The sequence below is a fragment of the Bactrocera neohumeralis genome, chromosome 5 (genome assembly GCF_024586455.1).
Source record: "Bactrocera neohumeralis isolate Rockhampton chromosome 5, APGP_CSIRO_Bneo_wtdbg2-racon-allhic-juicebox.fasta_v2, whole genome shotgun sequence".
Taxonomy (NCBI): domain Eukaryota; kingdom Metazoa; phylum Arthropoda; class Insecta; order Diptera; family Tephritidae; genus Bactrocera; species Bactrocera neohumeralis.
In genome coordinates this window covers 49,556,871-49,576,677 of record NC_065922.1, presented here as the reverse complement: position 1 = coordinate 49,576,677, position 19,807 = coordinate 49,556,871, and the positions used below count along the sequence as shown (strand labels likewise).

Below are 19,807 nucleotides of genomic sequence, written 5' to 3'. Positions count from 1 at the left end.
TGGCGGCAGGCTTTGCGCTTCCCAATATCACAGGTTGATTGCATATTTTCGATTTAGTTGCGTTCAGCGTTCAATAGTGGCGTGTACAGCGTGTTCGTTGCGGCGAAAACAAAAATTCGGAAAGTGAAATTTACAAGGAAACTAATTCAGTTGAACTTTAATCCAATATTTGGCGAGTCGTTTTTTAACGATTTTCAAAAGTGTGCTTATATTATTTTGAAGTAAGTGCATAAGTGTAGGATATACCTAATACAACAGGCTTCGGTTGTATTCAGCTAAAGCAGGCGATTTTCGATTTGAATCAAGTAATTTAGTTTTAGAAATCATAAATTGTTGTGTTTTTATGAAAATTTTTTTGCAAAGAAAGTTACAAATTTTTGCGTAAACGTTTTCAAAAAAAAAGGAAAAATTAAAAAAAAAATTAAAATTAATTAATTAATATTTAATTTTAAAAATTTATTAATTATTTTAAATTTTTATTAAAAATTATTTTAAATGAAAAAAAAAATTAAAATTAATTAATTTTAAACTTTAATTAAAAATATATTTTTTTTAATTAAAATTTTTATTAAAAATTATTTTAAAATTTTTAAAAATTATTTTTAATTCTTTGTAATTCTTAAACTCTTTCAAATGTTAAACAAATTTATAAAATTGCTTTAAATTATTATTTTTTATTAATTTCCGTCGCTTTTTTCGAATATTTTCTCGCAAAGTATTTGTATTTTCTTGCCTATCGCCTTTGTGCTGCCGCTGCTGGCAACTTGTTGCTGCAGTCATAGCTGATTAGTGCCTTATGCACAAGTTTGTCTCGACTCACCTACTTTCCGAGCTAATTTGCATACAGTTTTAAGAGTTGTTCACACAGTTCTTTGACATCTTTTATTTTGTGTTTTTTGTTTTTAATTGTTATTTATGTATTGTGTGCTGTGAAAGTGGAATGTAGTTTACATATCTACATATGTATTTCTAAGTTTTCGAATTTATGCAAGCATGTGGAGTTGCTACTGAACAATTTTTGAGAAAACCAATGCAATAACTGTTTTAAAATTTTGATTATATATTTATACATAATAAATGAATATATACACGATCAAAAAAAATTACCGAGTTACTTGCTTTTTCCCAAACAACTAAAAAAAATGCCTCTGCAATTGTGGTCTTCAGTATAGTTGAAAACAAAGAAATAAAAAACATTATACATCTCTCACTAAAAAAATTGAGTGATTTTAAGCACGACAAAATTATATTTTTTATACAGAGAAATATATACAAAATAAGCAGAAAAAATCGCATCAATGATTTACTTCGAGTTTCAACTCCAGTCTGTTTTAAAAATGAGCTAAGTTTTTCTGAATATTTTCTGTATTAAAACGATTTTGAATTGATCTACAGAGTCACCCAAATACAGCTACATATTCGCTTTGCCCTAAATATTTAATATGTTGAGGTCAACCGGAAGCATGTGGAGTTTATTTCCAGATTGTTTTAGTGCCTAAAGGAACGCAGACACTTTATTCTCAATAGGTGGTCATTTAAGTCTCAGGACATCATTTGTGGTGAAAGTATTGGTGAATTTGTTAACTGCTTATGTCAAGTGTCTGTAAATTAAAAATTGCTTCTACTTAGCTCTAGTATACACTACTATGAGCAAAAAATAGTAAGACTTTCTTCATAATTCTTACTTTATTATTCAAATTCTATGTCGTCGACATTAAAGTAATCCACCTTGACGCCAATACTCTTGGTCCAAAGTTTTTTCCAATCCTCGAAATTGTTGTTAAAGCCAATTTCCGGAACTGCTTTCAATGCGCGTAACGAATAACGTTTAATGTCTTCAATTTACTCAAAACGGTTTCCCCGGAGCGGTCGTTTGAGTTTACTGAATAGCCAGAAGTCACACATAGCTAAATCAGGCGAATACGGTGGTTGCGGTACGATATTGGTTGAACATTTGGGGAAAAACTCACGAAGAATCAATGCACTATGCGACGGTTCATTATGGTGGTGCAAAAACCAAGAGTTGTCGGCCCATAATTTCGACCTCTTTTTACTAATAGCTACGCACAAACGACACGTAACACTCACATAGTATTCCTTGTTGACAGTTTCTCCGGTCGGTAGTAATTCGGAGTGCACCACACCTCGATAAACGAAGAGAACTGTCAACATAACTTTGATTTTTGACCTGATTTAAGGAGGTTTTATCGGCTTCAGCTCACCTTTGCCACGATACTCGTATTCGGCCGATTGATCGTCTGCTTCCGGGTCGTAAGGATAGATCCAAGACTCATCGCCAGTAAATATACGTTTCATGACATACTGGTAGTCGGAAAGCTTTATTTTTTCTTAGGTCCAAACGATCTTCCGAAATGGTTTTCATTGATCCTTCCGATATTCCAACGATGCCAGTAAGATCTCGGACTGTTAATCGTCGATTCTCATGCACCAATTACTTTATTTTATAGTGTTGACCATCAGTTGAAGTTGATGGTCATCCTGGACGTGGTTCGTCGTCAACGCGACCTCAACCATCTTGGAATAATTTGTATCAAACAAAAACACTTGCTCGTGACAAACAATTATCACCGAAGGCCTTTTCTAACGTTCTGAATGCTTCGGCACCAGAAATTTGATTTCGCACACAAATTTTAATGGAACTTCTTTCTTGGATAATTTTGGAAAGAAAAACACTAATGATTATTTTGATGTGAGATTTGGCACAGATACCAACCTATATAATAAATATTTCGACAAATGAGTTCTCGCACGAAATTTATATTAAAAAGTCTTACTATTTTTTACCATAGTAGTACGTTGGGTTCCAGGGGTATTAAAATGAAATGCGTGACCCTTTAGAATCAACTAACAGTCGGGCTCTTTAACAGAAACTATTCTACAAGGCAACTTTTCAGGGACTTCGCTTTTTGATAAAGAACATGCCGCGATTGCAGATAAAGTATCTCAAATATTTTTTTTAGAGACGCCCCAATAGTTAATCACGCATATCTTGGGATTTTCATTTGGTCTCCAGCATCTTGTGGTGGTTAAATAACTCTACTTTATGTCAGCAAAATGTTTTTTTGAACCTTCAGCGAACTTGGTCAGGTTGTTAGACCTTAGTTCGATTGTTGACTTCCAGGGGATTGGCAGTCATTCACTTTGTACTTATTTCTTCTAAATAGTAATGCCACTCTTTACACTTTGAATTATACAATTTAAGTAATGTTCGAGTAATTCATAAATTATGTAATCATAATTATTTATGCAAATCCGTAAACTGAATTTTGATTTGGGTACTCCCACCACATTTATTTACAACTTTCGCTATCATTTTTCTACATATGCAAATACTTATGTGAGCCAAAATGTAAACGAGGACACATATACCTTGTAGGAATTGCGAGTTGAGAGTTCAGTGATATAGATTTTGCAGATATTGTTGCATATTAAATACTACATACATAAATATGTGAAATAACGTAACATCATCATAAGTTTACAGGTAGTAATCACTTGGTTCAAAGTCCGGACTTCAATGGGGATGCATATGAACCTCCCAACCAAGTTCTCGAATCCTCTGACGCTGTCCTCATAGAACACAATTCCTCTTCTTTTGATTTAAACTGGCCGCTTTACAACATATTATTGGAGGTATACATATTTCGATATAAAGTCTAGTAACAGAAAAACCACTTTTACTAATATACGACTTTAGCAATCGGCTTATCGCTCTGAAGGGTCTATTTCGTACCAAAAAACTTTCGCAGAATGTTTTGTACATGTTTGATTCAGTATCTCACGTCATAGATGGACCCCAACAAAGAGCAACAACACCATATTTTACAGTTTCTTTTTCGATAAAGGCGAAAAGTCAGTCCAGACGGCTATAAATGTGCATGGTGCTCATGAACACGCGCCATTCCGGTTTTGTCGATTACGATCCGATACTTTCAATTGTTGATAGCAGACGCCCGAAGAAAGAGTTTGACCGTAGGGCAATAGCTCATAGCAGATTGCCACCATACACATAACAAAACCTGCCTGACCTTCAATCTTAGCTTAGCTACCGTTTGCGTCGGTTCATCTATTTTCGCTTGTTGTTGTTCGAAGTGGCTTCGGAAATTGATCGATTTTCTTGCGATTTAGCAGTTACTCGAAGATTAGAAATTCAGTCTAAGTGGTTTTTTTTTGCGTTAACTCCTGTGGCACCCAAACATCGAGCTTATTTTTGTATCGAGCCGTATCAAATGGTTCCAAACGGGTTTTTGTGCAATTTTTAGCTCCTGTGCAATCGAGCCAGTGCTTACAAGACTGTCGGACTCGATAATTTCCATTATTCTATTATTATTTTCCAAAATTGCACTTCTAGTGCATCGAGAATCTTTGACATTGAAAGTATCGGATCATAATCGACCAAACCGGAATGGCACGTGTTCATGTGCACCATGCACATTTTTAGCCGTCTGGATTGACTTTTCGCCTTTACCGAAAAGAAACTGTAAAATATGGTGTTGTTGCTCTTTGTTGGGGTCCATCTTTGACGTGAGATACTGAATCAAACATGTACAAAACATTCTGCGTAGGTTTTTTGGTACGAAATAGACCCTTCAGAGCGATAAGCCGCTTACTAAAGCCGTCCATTAGTAAAATAGTGGTTTTTCTATTACTAGACTTTGTATCTAAATATTTCTCCTACAATGTGATGTAAACAATTTGTATAACTATTTGAGCTTTCTACCCGCTGTGCTGGTGGGATGTTAGCTCACGAGATGTGCTTGCCACACTTGAAAGAAATTTCACTTCCCCACTTAAACGCTTATATAATCTACGCAAGCATTTCACTGCAAATATGTATGTGACGCTGTAATCATTTTGAATTTTTAGTTGCTTTGTTGTTGTTGGCATACAATTTATGCATTATCATAACGGAACTGTAATATTATTCATACTTGCTAAGCGTTCACACACACACACACACACACACGCGGGCGCATGCTCAGCCATCCGCCTATACTCGCAGAGTGGCCGCAAAAAAAAACAACAAAATGTTGAAGAAGAAAGAAACTAGATGACGAAGAAACGTTGGTGTGCTGCCGAAACGCTAACAAATTACTTTTGCTCATTAAAAATTCACTTTCAAGGATGACAGCTTAGCTTGCACACACACATCCACATGCGCATACAAGGGCTTGTGCTCATATGTAAGTTTTGCGTGCACTTGTGAATTATTGAAGCGGCTAGATAGCGTTGCAATAAGTGTGCGCCTGTGTTAGTATTGTGTGGCTGACGTTGTTATGTAATAGCACAAAATTATATTTAAACCGTCAACAAGATTGGTTCGGTCATAAGCGGCGGCAGCGGCATCCTCATTAGCATCACCGGCAGCGGCACCAACAGCGGCAAGTTTCAGTTTCAAACCCCGTGCAACGACCGGAAATGCGACTTTCATGTAAATGATGCTCACACACAGCACAGTAGTTTCTGTACGTGACTTCCCGCCTATTTTTGTTTGGCCGTTAACCCACCTATGTGTAAGCTGTCGAATTTAGCCAGGAATGTGTTTTAGCAATTCACAATTATAGTTATTGAGGTAATCACATATATTTGCAATTCGTAATTCGAAATAGAATGGTCGGGCTGGGTGGGAGGAGCGCACGGGAGTCTCTGCCTTGGCTAAAGGTGTGTAACTCGGCTACTGGTGCGTATCTCGGCTACTGAAAAGAACGTAATAAACAACGGAAGAAAGTTTCGTAGAAATGTTAGATTTTCCGTAGCGAGTTCATTTCGATAATTCTTTCTTCCGTTGAGTTTATTGTATGTTCGTATGTATCATCCAAAACCGAAAATCGAACCACGTATATAATTTGTCGATCTTCGCAACTTTGGTTCAGTGGGTATACTCGACTGCAGGAGCTCATGCATGCGTTAGTGACTGCTAACTTCTGATTATGAATCTTTCAAACTCTCAAATTGGTATTTCTGAAAACTTTACATGCACTAGCGTTGGCGGTCTTTCTTAAAACCTGGTTAATTGGAATTCGAAAAAGAGCGAAAATAACGCTGACAATATCAGGAATTTCTCAATTTCTAAGTTAGGGGTTTTCGATCTACTACTATCTACTGACACAGTAATGAAGGCTTTCTCGTAATTTAAAATGAGGAAGAATAACAAGAAACTTATAAAAATAGCGCGGTGCCACCGCTGTTTTGAGTAGTCCCTCAGTAGCCAATGAAGGACCTAAAAGCATATATCGGCTATAATAAAGCGTCTATTATAATCTTTAAGACGTTCGAGGACGGTATTGAACTTTTAGGATACCATATAAAATAAAAGCTTTCAACTGAAAAGCGAGGAGAGCAGCTATGTCAAATATTTAGGAGACCCGTCTATGTTTCATTCTATAAAGGGTGGGAGGCCCCTAACACTCGGTGGCAGGGAGTTGGAGGTGTCTAAGAGGTCAAACTCCTTGGCCTCACATTAGACTCAATCTTGTGTTGGAGTAGGCATGTGAATTTAACACTATCCAAAGCCACCAAGGCACTCATGATATGCAGACGCCTGCCGGCAGATCCTGGAGCTGCAAGTCAGGTATCATAAGATGCCTGTATAGCACGATCGTAAGGCCTATTGTCATTTTTGGACCGGTTGTTTGGGCATCTAAGGCAACGCAGTCTTCGACAGGCGTTTCACTATCGAATCTGCAAAGGCTTGCCTGCGTCTGCGTCTTCAAGTGCGATGCGCACTTGCCCAACTGCTGACAGATAATGTCGTTCTTCCAAATGAAGGCCCTAGCTGAAGACACACCACTGGCTCTTATTCCAAGGGGCGACGTTACGAAGTGGGTTAACTTTATAAAGAAGTTCAAGGCGGAATGTAACGATTCTACTTTCGACCCACTACCGATTTGCAGCACTGTTGTAATTTGAAGCATGACCGTATTATCTGCTGTTGTGTAAAAACATTTAATGATTGTGGTCAGAACTGGGCCAGAGATCAAAAGAGATGTTCTAATCCTCTCTCACAGGAGAGTGAGAGAATAATAAATAACCACTAATACGTCAAAACGTCCTAAACTTTGACAGTTGATCGAGTTCAGGATACTATAAAGATGTTACTCCGAATAGAAGAGAGAGTGGGGAGAAAATGGCATTACCAGGTAGCAGGAATGTGCCATGCCAAGTTGCTTTTAGGAGGGTACAACCTCTCAAGATTTAAGGAAATGATCAACCTCCACCGAGACAAATTTCGCCTCCTTGTCGCGCTCTATATAGGAAGCACTTATCCAGCATGGGCAATATCTATTGCGCAAACTGTGGGTTCTGCGACATGGAACAGGAAACACTAGAACACCAGATTCTGGATTGCCCAGCAATTTGCAGAAGCAGGCTCAAAGCCCTAGGTTCCATCTAGGTGATGTGATCCCTCCTCAGTCGCGCCCAGTAGGCTCCTGGAATTGTTCAGGTTGCTGCTATTAGTTTAAAATAGCTGCGGTTCTCCAGAGTAACTCAAGTACAACGTGACATAACGATATTTCTTTGAACATATGACTTTTCCGAAGCTTAGATGCTTAAGTACATCATGGTTATCACCATAGCCATGAGACACAAAATAGTAGGATGAAATCTAAATTTACAGAAAAGGTGTATTTCATAACAGTTGTTGCTCTTCGCATTTGTAAAGACCAAATAGTTTTTCGTTTAAACGGTTGGCATTGCTTGAGGACTTAGTAATTTATTTTGGATTTTTTTCTTGGCTAAAAAATATAGCTAGCAAATATTTTGTGAAAGTAAAATTACAACACAATAAATGTTTATGAGAAGAGAAGAAATAAACAAAAAACACATACGTTTGATTAAAAAAATATTCGCGCATATTTTTAGTTAGTCATCGGAAGATGTGAAACACTTTCTATTTTATTAACAGATTTATACAATTTCTATATATGAATGACAATTTTGGACAATCAATAGATAGTTTATATAAATATATCATTCAATATTTATTGATTTTAGGCATGGAGGCGGCACATAAATAGAATCACGTCAATTATTTCATTAATTTATTTGTATTATTTGTTATATAAATTATACTACTTACTTCCACCATAACCTTTTCATAAGAGGTGTGCCGTTGGTTCATAGACATAGTAGACTTTCTTTTATTTATTTCCTCTATTTGCTAACAAGCGCAAATTAATGAATCAATATGTGACAATGGAGGCGAAAAATGTGTGAGGAAATAAATCAGCAACGGAAAAAAATCACGTGTACGTCTGTATGTGTAAATACCAGCCATATTTGCCGGTTGTGTAAAGAAGAAATGCAAACAAACTTCTACTTTCATTGAAAAAATTCTCAGTGTGCGCGTATCAAAGAAATGCGACCTAATTTTTTTGTGTGTCCAAATGAAAAAGCAACCAAAGAAAGAAATTTGCGCCTTAAATATGTGAGGTAAATGGTAATAGGTAAAGCAAAAAGTAATACATATGTATATATCATATGTACTTTTTATTGGAAAAACGTTAAAGCGATATTTATAAATTTGCAATAAATCTATAAGAAATAAGTAAGAAAGGGCCAAGTTCGGGTGCAACCGAACATTTTATACTCTTACAACTTGCAAGAATACAAAAGCCAGCCGTCGCGCGAACGACGCAATACACTCAAATATTATTTCTTGTTGACAGTATGGCCGGGTCGGAAGAAATTCAGAGTGCACCATACCTCGATAATCGAAAAAAACTGTCAGCATACTCGTAACCTTAATTTTTGACGAGTTTTTTCAGCTTCGGCTCATCTTAGCCACGATATTCGGCCGATTGATCGTCTGTTTCCGTGCCGTAAGCATTTATTATGGTCCAAGACTCATCGCATGACATTCTGACATTGTTAGTTGGAAAGCATTGCTTCACAAAAATTTAGTGATTTTGGAACCATTGTGCTTTCCCTTTTGTTAGGTCAAAATTATCATTCGAAATGGTTTTCACTGATCTTTTCGATATTGCAGCGATGCCAGTAAGATCTCTGACTGTTAATCGTTGTTCTTAAACACCAATTCCTTTTTTTATTGATGTGTTGATCATCAGTTGATGAAATCTAGTATACAGATATACCATTTGAAGAGTTTTCGCCATGGAGGCTGATTTTTCCAACTGCTTCCCAATTTAGTGACCGGACATTCCAGTTGCATGCTCTTAAATTGTAGTTCTTATTACGTTTGCTGTTGTCGTAATCAAAATTGGGAGTTTTCATACAAGGCTGTTCTTCTTTTTCATTGCGAGTGGTTTCCACCTGTGGGGTTCGAAGCCTAGCGCACAACCTCGGTAGGCGAGTGGTATAAAGTTTTATACATATTTATACAGCAAGCCGATTGTTTCAAGACCGGCGCGTGCTTTCAGCCGTACCTTTGGTGAACAGACGTTGCAATTCGACTTCAGCAAACCCTTAAACCAAATACGAGTATGTTGGAGTGGCTCCGCTGAAGCTTCCTCTCTTTCAGCCGTGACGCCAGGCTCCACACTGGTTGGCTACCCAGAAGCGTGGCTATACTCTATTACACTTCAAATTGCGAGAGTATAAATCGTTTGTTAACATCCGAATTGAGAAATTATGAAAAACCTGTCGTGTCACTAATTTTGCTATATAATTTTAAGAAAATATTATTGAAAATATAAAAATAATATTTCTTTTATTTTTTACAAACATTTTTTATGCACCCAGAGATTATTTATTTTTACGAAGATTTGCTCTTGTAAGATGAACAATGTAAACACTGATATAACTTATTTTAATGAAATTACAAATATTCTTTCACAACTTTACACAGCACTACTTTCTACCTCATCTGCTTAAGTCCTTCGTAACAATATAATTTCTCCACAAAAACACCTAATTTAGTTTACTTATCCATAATTTAACTGAACCGGTAAGAGAAAATTGGTATTCTGTCTGTTATAGGCATCAGTTATGTACATGCATGTATTACCAGAATCATTAGAAATCGATAACAATCAGGAAACAAAAAGCAGCATGTACATATGTATATGATATGTGCGTCGTCGTTGTATAAACTTGGAGAGTCAAGAGTGGGTCAGTTAGCCGCAACTCGTATGGTCAGCAAGTGTGTTCGATTGTACAAATAAGTTTGTGCATTTAATTGGGTCAATCGCAGCCCATTTGTGGTATCGATAAAAATTAAGTATGTACATACAAGCAATCAAATAAGGAATTAAGAAGTGATAGCAAGAAATGCGGATGAGTTCTAGTGCGACTGCGAGCTGGTTGAACTAAATAAACATACATACATATGTATGTACAAGTATATGAGGATTTGCTGAGATTTTTCAGAGCAAAAGTTGTATAAGCGTAAATGTATATGATTTCAACCATGTCCGCCTATCTACGCAAACTAGTGCCTAAGTTTTTGAGATATCTATGAGAAAATTTGCAAACGTTCTTTTCTCTCCAAGGAGCTGCTCATTTGTCGGAATCACCAATATTGAATCAGTATAGGATATAGCATTAATTTGGAAAGATGAAGAGAGATCCATTTCGAGGTTCCCTACTATATTAAAGAAAAAACGCATAAACTTCAAATTTAATGTGAAATGTTTATTATAATTCGAAAGAACCATATTAGAATTTAATTTTTCAAGATTATCTCTTTCAAATATTGGCCGCGACGGCTACGTCTTAGCTGGTCTATCCGTTGAGTACAATTTTCGATGACTTGTTCGAGCATTTCGACTGGTAATTGGCGAATAAACACGCGTGAAGTTTTGCTCCAAGGCCAAATCCAAGCGTGATTGACCGCATAGACTTTACACTTTACATATTCCCACAGGAAGAAGTCTAACGGTGTGATACCACACGTTCTTGCTGGTCAAACGACTGGCCAAAAACGTGAAATTATCTACTCAGCGAAGTGTTCTCTCAATAAATCCCTTGATTGATGGGATGTGTGGGAAGTGGCACCGTCTGTTGAAACTAAATGTCGCCGAGATCACGAGCTTCAATTTCAGGTATCAAAATGTCGGTTATCATGGTGAGATAATGGTCGCCATTGACAATTACATTCTCACCGGCATCATTTTTGAAGAATTATAGACCGATGATTCCACCGGCACACAAACCACTCCAAACCGTTGTTTTTTCTGGATGAAATGGCAGCTCTTGAATCTCTTCAGGTTGCTTTTCGCCTCAAATGTAATTTTGTAATGTAATGGTAATTTTGTTTTTCTTTGAGCCAGAAATGGGCATCATCTCTAAACAAAATTTGGTTCGAAAACCTTGGATCTTTTTCCAACTTTTCAGGAGCCCATAGAGCGAAGCGATGTCATTTGGGAATGTCGAACGGCTTCAGTTCTTGCACAAGCTGTATTTTGTACACTTTCAATTTATAATCTTTGTCATAAAATGCGCGAAGTCGTTCCATACGTCAGTCCGTGTTGCTGCGAACGGTGCCGAATCGACTTTCCACGGTCTTCGTGAACACTCTCAGCTACTGCTGCTATATTTTCTCAATTGTTAAAGTCTATTCTGTCGAAAATTGTTGAATAATAAATGCTGGGTCTCAAGATGGGATGGTGTTGCAAATAGTACGCTCAGTAGGTCTATAGGCCGATTATGTTGACCATAAGTTGAGCTAAGCGCGCGAAACACATTCTTTACAGAACATGAATTTTCGTAATAAAGTTGAACGATTTGAAAACGATGTTCAGATGTAAGTCTTTCCATGATGAAATGCGAAATATAACTGAACAAAAATAAAATGACATCTTGACACGACTCACGCGAGATCTGTCAGAAAGAGGCTATTGAAAATTATGTTATGTGCAAGAAATTGGGCATGGGTTGTTTCCCAAAATTAATGTCGCGGTATCCAAAAATTGTTTAGATCGTACGACTATTTCATATAGCTGCCATACAAAAAGAAATATCCAGATAAAAATCCTCTAAGAAGATCTTTATCTCTATAAAGTTACCTTAATTCATTTTGAATGTTGTATTGTATATCAAACGACGTGCCTACAAAGAAGTGGAAATATGTAGTTGTTATTAGAAATTTACCTGTGAAGGGCTTTTGTTGTTGTTCTTGTTGTGGCAAAGTTCTGACGAGTTGACAGTCCTTGGCCGGATAAATAATCCGGGTCCGTTTCGGTTATACCATGTTCTGTAAAGAATGTATTTCGACCCGACTATTGTGGAAACTGTTGTGAAGGGTATATGCTTCGGTGGAGTCGAAGTTAACATTTTTTCTTGTTTTTATATTTACCTTATTTAATACGCCTAAAGGTATTTCACAAAAATATATATATATTTTTTTTACTTTAGTAAGCAAATTCTATGTAACTGCCATAAAAATTGTTTTATGGAGGCTATATAATGTTATTAGCCAAGCTAATAAATTAAATTGACGCACTTGTAACTTTTATTGGGGCTTACCACAAACACTCATCATGTTAATGTTATTGTTATTGTTGTTGCTGTCATTATAATTATTATTCTACTGTTACAGCAGCCACTTTCGGTGAGTGACCATAATAGTTTTGAACTGGTTCTGCCATAAAAAAAGCGATGACTTACACACACATACGCATCCACGTCTCTACTTTATCTAGTTCTTTGGCCAGTGCCGCGAGAATGCCAGCATTGGCGCTTCTGGTTACGGAATTGTGGATTGCTGCACTTGTTTCGTGCGCATAGTTGTTGTTGTTGTCAGCTTTTTGCCTTGGCGCTTCGGCGAGTATTGTATTTATTATGTGTATGGGGAGCTGTCATTTGTTTTTGTTGTTGCTCCGATTTAATTTGGGCATCGCCGCACACTTTCTATCCGTTATTAATAATAACAATAATAAACATTAACAACAAGCAGCACAAATAACACGGCAGCGCCGAAGTGGCAACAAGAGAATGATAATAACACATACATATTTATATATGTCTATGTCTATGTGTATAAGCAGTTAACTGTAGTTATAAAATTTCACCGCTTCTTTGGACACTTCCGTCCCACACTAGCATACAACACAAATTAAGCCGGCTTATGCATGTATGTACATATGTATGTGTGCGGCTGAAAAAAACACTTGTCGGAATGTGTGTAGGTATGTGTGTCGCGTAGTAGCTTTGGCTACCTTTCACACACATATCTATGTACATATGTAGTATGTAGCTTAAGCTGTGTGGCCTTCTCGCCGCTTCTACTTCTTCTGCCCGCCACCAATGCTCAATAGTGTCTCTTCTTTTTCTTTTTTATCTTCTTCAAATGTGCCTTTGTTGATTTAAATTACTTCTTAATAATTCGTGCTTACTTACAAGTAATTTGGTTTTTTTGCCCGCAGCTTCGTTTTCGTTTCGTCTGTCAACGCATTGTTGAAAAAGTTAATTCGTTTGCGCATGCGCGCGCAACCTCGCAGCATCACTTCAATATTCATGCGTGTATACTTTCACATACAAATATTACATATACATACCTAAATTCGTTTTTATTTGTCATTCACGCAAATATTTGTTTAATTTCACTCTCGTTTCTTTCTGGTATTTTATTATTTTGCATTTTCGCCACCACTGTTTTGACTAATGATTAAATAAAGGTCGAGTTTTTTCCATCTTAAAATTAGACAAAGCAACGGTGGCGTAAAAGCGCGTATTTACTATTTTTGACATATTTTGGTATTTATTAAGAGGTTACATGTGTTTCTTCGCGTAAAAGGCAACCTTTCTTCAACAATTTTTCTCATACAAAAAATTAAATATTTTATTATAATTTTTTATTGTTACAAACATACACTATTAAATTTTTGGAAAAATTATTTTAAACTCTGCCATTGCGATGCCATTTCCGGTGATCCCTCGCAAAAAAGATGCGCCCTCGTTGGCAGGATAATTCTTTACAGGATCATCTAAAGTGAAAAAATACGTGTTTTAGTTAAAACCTTAACTTGGAATTTGGACGAAAAAAATTGGATTTTTGACAGACATTTTCACAAACAAATGAAAATTTCAGTGAAAATTTCTCGAAATATTTTTTTTTTCAAATAGTTGCAATTGTTCAAGTCTTTAAGAGTTGTATTTCAAACTCTTGTGTAAAATTTCGTAAAGATCGGTTCAGTAGTTCTCCAGAAATTTTGCCAACCGATTTCAAAAACACAGTTTCGAGAAAAACGCGTTTGAAGATGGCGCACTTAGCCTAGCTAACCTCGAGCACACAAGTTCTCAGGGCTGTATCTCTAACTCTATTACTCGAATCAGCTTGAAAATTTAGGAGGCGTTGTAGAATTTAATGAGACAATAAAAAAATTAATTTTTTGAAACCCGCAAACTCATGTAGCCCCTTAACTTATATTAAAAATTTAAAGTATATGCAAATAATATTTATATATAATAATAATTTCTTTTTAATTAACATGTGTTTTGTTTCACAGTTTTAACGGTAATTTTTTATATTCTTATATTCTCTCATTTTTCATATTCACACTTTTATTTAAGTATATAAGTTTCATTTTGCTTGCTATACAAATTCTCATATAAAAACTTGCATACTTACTTACTTACTTATTTACTTTGTAAATATGTAAAACGTAATTTTTCCTTGTAGTTGTTGTTAAGGTGAAATTTTAATGTTTTTATAAAGTTGATTAGTTGACCACGTTTGTTTGTAGTTTCATTTCCATTGTTATTGTTGTTGTTTTTATGTCAGCTCGTCGTACGTGTAGCGTCACTTTGGCACCACAAATGACTTTTGCTTTTTCTGTTTTCTTTTTGGCAAGCATTTGTTATAAGTTGTTGTTATAGTTGTATATTTGAATGCGCAAAAAAATTAACTAATTAATAGCAATACAATGTAAAACAGTTTACCATTTTTTTAGTACTTAAGTGTCTGTTATGTAAATTTCGTTTTTAAACTTAAAGCATAGAGGTCAAGCAGTGACTTTCGCTGAAGCTTTTAAATTGTAGCGAATATCAAAAAAATATGAATTTATATAATGTTGTTGTTTACATAACAGTTGTTTGTAGACTCGAGGGAAAATATAATAATTTGCAAATATTTATATAAACAGAGCTTTGACATTCAAAATAATAAAGCTTTCTACTCAAGGGGATATTCTAGATTAGAGTTCTGAATTTCGAACATTTCTTTGTAATTCACAATTGTTATTTTCATTATTCTTTTTTTTATAATTTTTTTATTCATATTAGATTAAGAGAATACACAATATAAATATAAAAAATATGGGAAAAAAGGCAGCATCCTGAGCGTCCAGATTTCTACACTTGTGGCCATTTAAAAAATACAGCATTGAAGGATTTTAAATTTGCTTCTTCTTCTTCTTAATTCGCGTAGACACCGCTTACGCGATTATAGCCGAGTTAACAACAGCGCGCTAGTCGTTTCTTCTTTTCGCTACGTGGCGCCAATTGGATATTCCAAGCGAAGCCAGGTCCTTCTCCATTTGGTACTTCCAACGGAGTGGAGTGGTTGGGTAAATACCGGTTGTTCAATAAGTTTTGTCGTTTGATAAGAAAAACACAATTTGATTAATCAGTATAATCTCCCTAAACATTAATCTCCCTAATACATTAATACATTAATACATGTGGATCCCATCCCTGAAGTGAGAGTCCGGAAGGTCTGCAAAATACGCTTCAACAGCCGTTTCATTTGCTGAAAAACGCTTGCCACGCATAAATTTAAATAGAAGTCGCTGAAGGCCAAATCTGTTGAATACGGTGGATGTCCTAACAAATCCAACTTTAATTTATGGATTTTAGCCCTTGTAAAAAAGCTCTTGTGACATGGTACATTGTCCTGATGAAAATTTTTTTTTTCTTCTGCAAACCGGGTCTTTCTTCACGTATTTTTTCCTCCAACTGGCCCAAAAGGTTGCAATAATATTCAGAATTAATTGTTTTACCAGTTTGTAAGTAATCCACAAACAAAATTCCTCTCGCATCCCAAAATACAGATGTCATAACCTTCTTGACCGATTTCCGGACACGAACTCGTTCGAAGCCGTACAACTAGGTTCACACCACTATTTAGTCTCTTGTTTTGATTTAGGATCATGGTGATAGGCCCAAGTCTCATCCATATAGATGAATCGGCGCACAAAATTCACTTTATCCTTTCTAAAACGCTGCAAATGTTGCTGAAAAAGTGGCATTCGAATGTGGGTTTGTTCCATTGTTAACGAACCAGGCACTTCGTGAGACTACGAATAATCCCACTAGGACAGCTAAAGACGCGTGTCCGTTGTGGTGCCCAGAACACCTAAGTATGTATTAAAATGACTTTCGTATATCGACAAAAAGCATAGAGCCTGACACAAATTTATTGAGGTGGCTCATATCAATTCCAGCCGATTCGCTAGGTTCGTAGAAAGTATGACAACCATGGTTCCATTTCGTCTTCCTCATTGCAACTTTGACAAATTGCGTCCTTAAAAATCTTTAGCTTCGCCGCGTGAGCGCCAACGAGACAGTGTCCAGTTAGGACATCTATCCCAAGGAGCCAATAAAGTGAGGGATTTTAGTCCTGGTGGTAACAAAATGTGCTTCCTAAAGGCCTAGGTGCGTCGTGAGACGGCCATTCTACCTACCTACCCACCTAGAACAACTATCCTTGTGGTGATGTGACCCTTGCTAAGCACCAGGAGTTAAATGGATCTTTTACGTCCCACACTGGAGCCAGAAGGCTTTTGTTCACCTCAGTGGGCAAGGGTTCAGCTGGTTGTTGACCAACGCTTGCTAAGCTCCCGTAAGATCTTTAGATCCAGTGCCCGAATATATGAAGACAAGGGAACCCTGCTCCTTCCTAACCTGATGGAATCTGGGTCCTTAGATCCAGTGCATGAATGCACGAAGACAAGGGAACCGTGCTCGTTCCTAACTTGGTAGAATTTGGGCAAGGGTTGCTTATTTTGCCAGATGATCGGCTTTACCATTTCCGACCATTTCGGCTGTCATCAGACTTCTGGACAAATTTAATATGAAAGTGACTTGATGCTACCCCTACTACTAGTGGGGTCATGCACTCCTTGATTAGCTTTGAGCACACTATCAGCGAGCTCAATGCTTGTATATTAGTTCTGCTAACGGAGTGGATGCACACCTACTATCTAAAAGAAGTCGCACATTGTCAAGGTACATCTACTACTACCTCGATGGATGTCCTTTCTGCTTGAAGGATACTTCATTGGTCCGACAGTGTGGCCGTCGTTTAATCAAAACTAAAATTGGTTATCATATAATTTCGTTGAATATTTTTTAAGTATTATAAGTAAGGAATCGGCTTTTGTTAGTTCAAATGAGAGATATCTGAAAACAAACACAACATAGTTTTGGAAAATATTTTCAATTTATCAAAATAAGAAATGAAAAAGCGAATAATAATTGACCCCGAACAATAAAAAGTATCTACGCTTATTACTAACCGAATTCTCTTTCTCTTTACAGTTTTCAATCCTTAATTCAGTATGCGTTATCAAGATATTGTGATCGGCATTGTCGTCGCATGCCTAATGTACTTCATTTGCGTAGATGCTAAAACAGTGTTTCGACGCGCAGACAAAATTTCCTCTCCCTTCCAACGTCTGAATTTGCCACCTGAAGAAATCGATCCGAATGTAGCGCCACTCGAACCACAACACATTGAGTCACTCAATTCGGATGATATTTCAGGGCCAGGCACCGATGAATCCACCCAATTCGCCGATGAAGTAGTCGATCAGGCCGACGAAGCAGCAGCAGCTGCTGCTGAAGCAGCGAATGAAGTTGCTAACGAAGCGACAAATGAGATAGTCGATGTGGTAACCATTGCACCCGCAGTTGCTACACCGGCCGTAGCAGCAGTGGCCGCACCAGCCGCAGCATCGAGCAGTTCCGCTTCCACCGCAGCAGTAACCGAAGCAACCACTGTACAGAACACGGATGATCCCAGTCCAATCAGCAAATACTGTAAATGTACCGACGATCATTGTGATTGTTGCCGGCAATTCAATTTACCATTGATACCAGTACGTGGGCCAGGTTGTGCTAAAATCACATATTTAGGCAATGAACGTATGTCGGTGGCAATCAAATATGGTGATATTACATTGGCGACTCGTACAATTTCAGGTGATTGAGGAGAGAAAGACAAACTTTAGTGTGCAAGTATTTATTTTATGCATTTTTTTCTCACAGGTAAGCGCGCTAAGCCCATCTGCGTAGGCTTACCTGGTGGCTACTCTAAATTCTGTGGACGTGTTTATGGTCTATCCAGAGCTAAGAATGACTTCAAGGCTTGCTTGGGTTTCGAACTGCGCGCTGAAGACGAAGTAGAGGCAGCTTTGCGTGTTTCCTGCTTTAAATTTGGTCCCGAAGGCTTGAGAGTTGCTGAAGCTGAACCCTTGCCCACTGAGGTGAACAAGGAAGAAGATGATGATGACATTTTTGGCTTTGGAGGTGGGGTATTTTATAAATGCTGATTGGAAATATTTTTTTATAATATGGTTTCACACTCAGCTGGTGGCGATGATGATGACGATGACGATTACGATGATGAAGCTGATGAGGCTGATGAGGAAGACGACGAAACCGATGAAGATGGTAATAATAAAATGACATTTTATACTTGTTATAGCAAGTTTACACTACTTTGATTGTAGATGATGCCGAGGAGAACGATGATGATGACACAGAGGCGCCTGCCGATGCAGATTATGGCGGTTTCAGCTTAGCCGGTTTACTTGATGAGTTGGACGATGATGATGAAGAGAAGCCCGCCGCGGCTGCAACACCAGCTGTAGCCGTTGCACCCGCCACCCGCATCGCCGAGCGTAAAGACGATGCGCAAGGTAAAGAAGACAACGGTGCCGAAGCGGCGGAAGGCCATGTCGAATCTATGGCTGAGGAGGCCGATGTGACGCCCGCACCCGCGGCCGCAGATGGTACCACTGTGAAATCGAAGAAAAAGTCGAAAAAGGAGCGCAAACAAAAGAAGAAGAAGGCCGCATCGACGGGTGAAAACGATTTTGCCATTGAAATTTTGAATGGTATACTGGATTTTTTCAACTGAGCCTGCAAACCGGACTTGCAGGCATGTATGGAAATAGTGTAAATACGATTTATTGAAGCGAACTCATCATCACTGTCGCTATAATTTAAAACAAAGTTAGGTTAGGTGAAAAATAATTATTTATTTAATTTATTGTATGTTAAAGACATAACTATGTATTTAGTAAGTAATACGATGTATGTAAGTGAAAATTTTGAAAATTTACCGAACAAATAAAACGCGAATAATTGTAATTGAAAGCTTTGCGATTGACTTTTTCAGATGTAGGAATTCAATATTTTATAACTTGCTTCTTCCGTAGCGAGAGTGACACGAAGACCGTGGAGAGTCGATTCGGCGCCGTTCGCAGCAACTCGGACTGACGTATGGAACGACCTGGCGCATTTAACGTCGAGATCTTAAATTAAAAGCGTACAAAATACAGCTTGTGCAATAACTGAAGTCACACGACCTTCCCAAACGATATCGTTGCGCTCTATGGGCTCTTGACAAGCTCCAGGAAGATTCGACGTTTCGAGCCAAATTTTGTTCAGCGATGAAGAAATTCAGTTTCATCCAGAAAAAATCATGGTTTGGTGTAGTTTATGGCTCGGTGGAATCATCATTTCTTCAGAACTTATGCCGGTGAGAACGTAGACGTCAACGGCGACCATTATCGCGCCATGATAACCTACTATTTGATGTCTGAAATTGGAGCTCCTGATCTCATTGATATTTGGTTTCAAGAGGACGATGCCACTTCTT

At 37.5% G+C, this 19,807-nt stretch overlaps 1 protein-coding gene across 1 annotated transcript; it reads left to right on the top strand.

Annotated features, from left to right (window-relative positions):
* The first annotated feature begins 74 nt into the window (after window positions 1-74).
* Window positions 75-19,296, top strand: LOC126760529 (uncharacterized). The gene is made up of 5 exons (XM_050476228.1): window positions 75-221; window positions 17,461-18,123; window positions 18,190-18,450; window positions 18,511-18,594; window positions 18,654-19,296. The coding sequence occupies exons 2-5, from the start codon at window positions 17,481-17,483 to the stop codon at window positions 19,061-19,063; spliced, it is 1,398 nt and encodes a 465-aa protein (XP_050332185.1). The 5' UTR covers window positions 75-221; window positions 17,461-17,480; the 3' UTR covers window positions 19,064-19,296.
* The last annotated feature ends 511 nt before the right edge of the window (window positions 19,297-19,807 follow it).

Bases quoted from the DNA above. Each gene is read 5' to 3' on its own strand.
- LOC126760529 (XM_050476228.1), top strand. From the start codon at position 17,481: ATGCGTTATCAAGATATTGTGATCGGCATTGTCGTCGCATGCCTAATG. The intron at 18,451-18,510 runs GTGGGGTATTTT...TTTCACACTCAG, and splicing joins TGACATTTTTGGCTTTGGAG to CTGGTGGCGATGATGATGAC. The intron at 18,595-18,653 runs GTAATAATAAAA...CTTTGATTGTAG, and splicing joins CGACGAAACCGATGAAGATG to ATGATGCCGAGGAGAACGAT.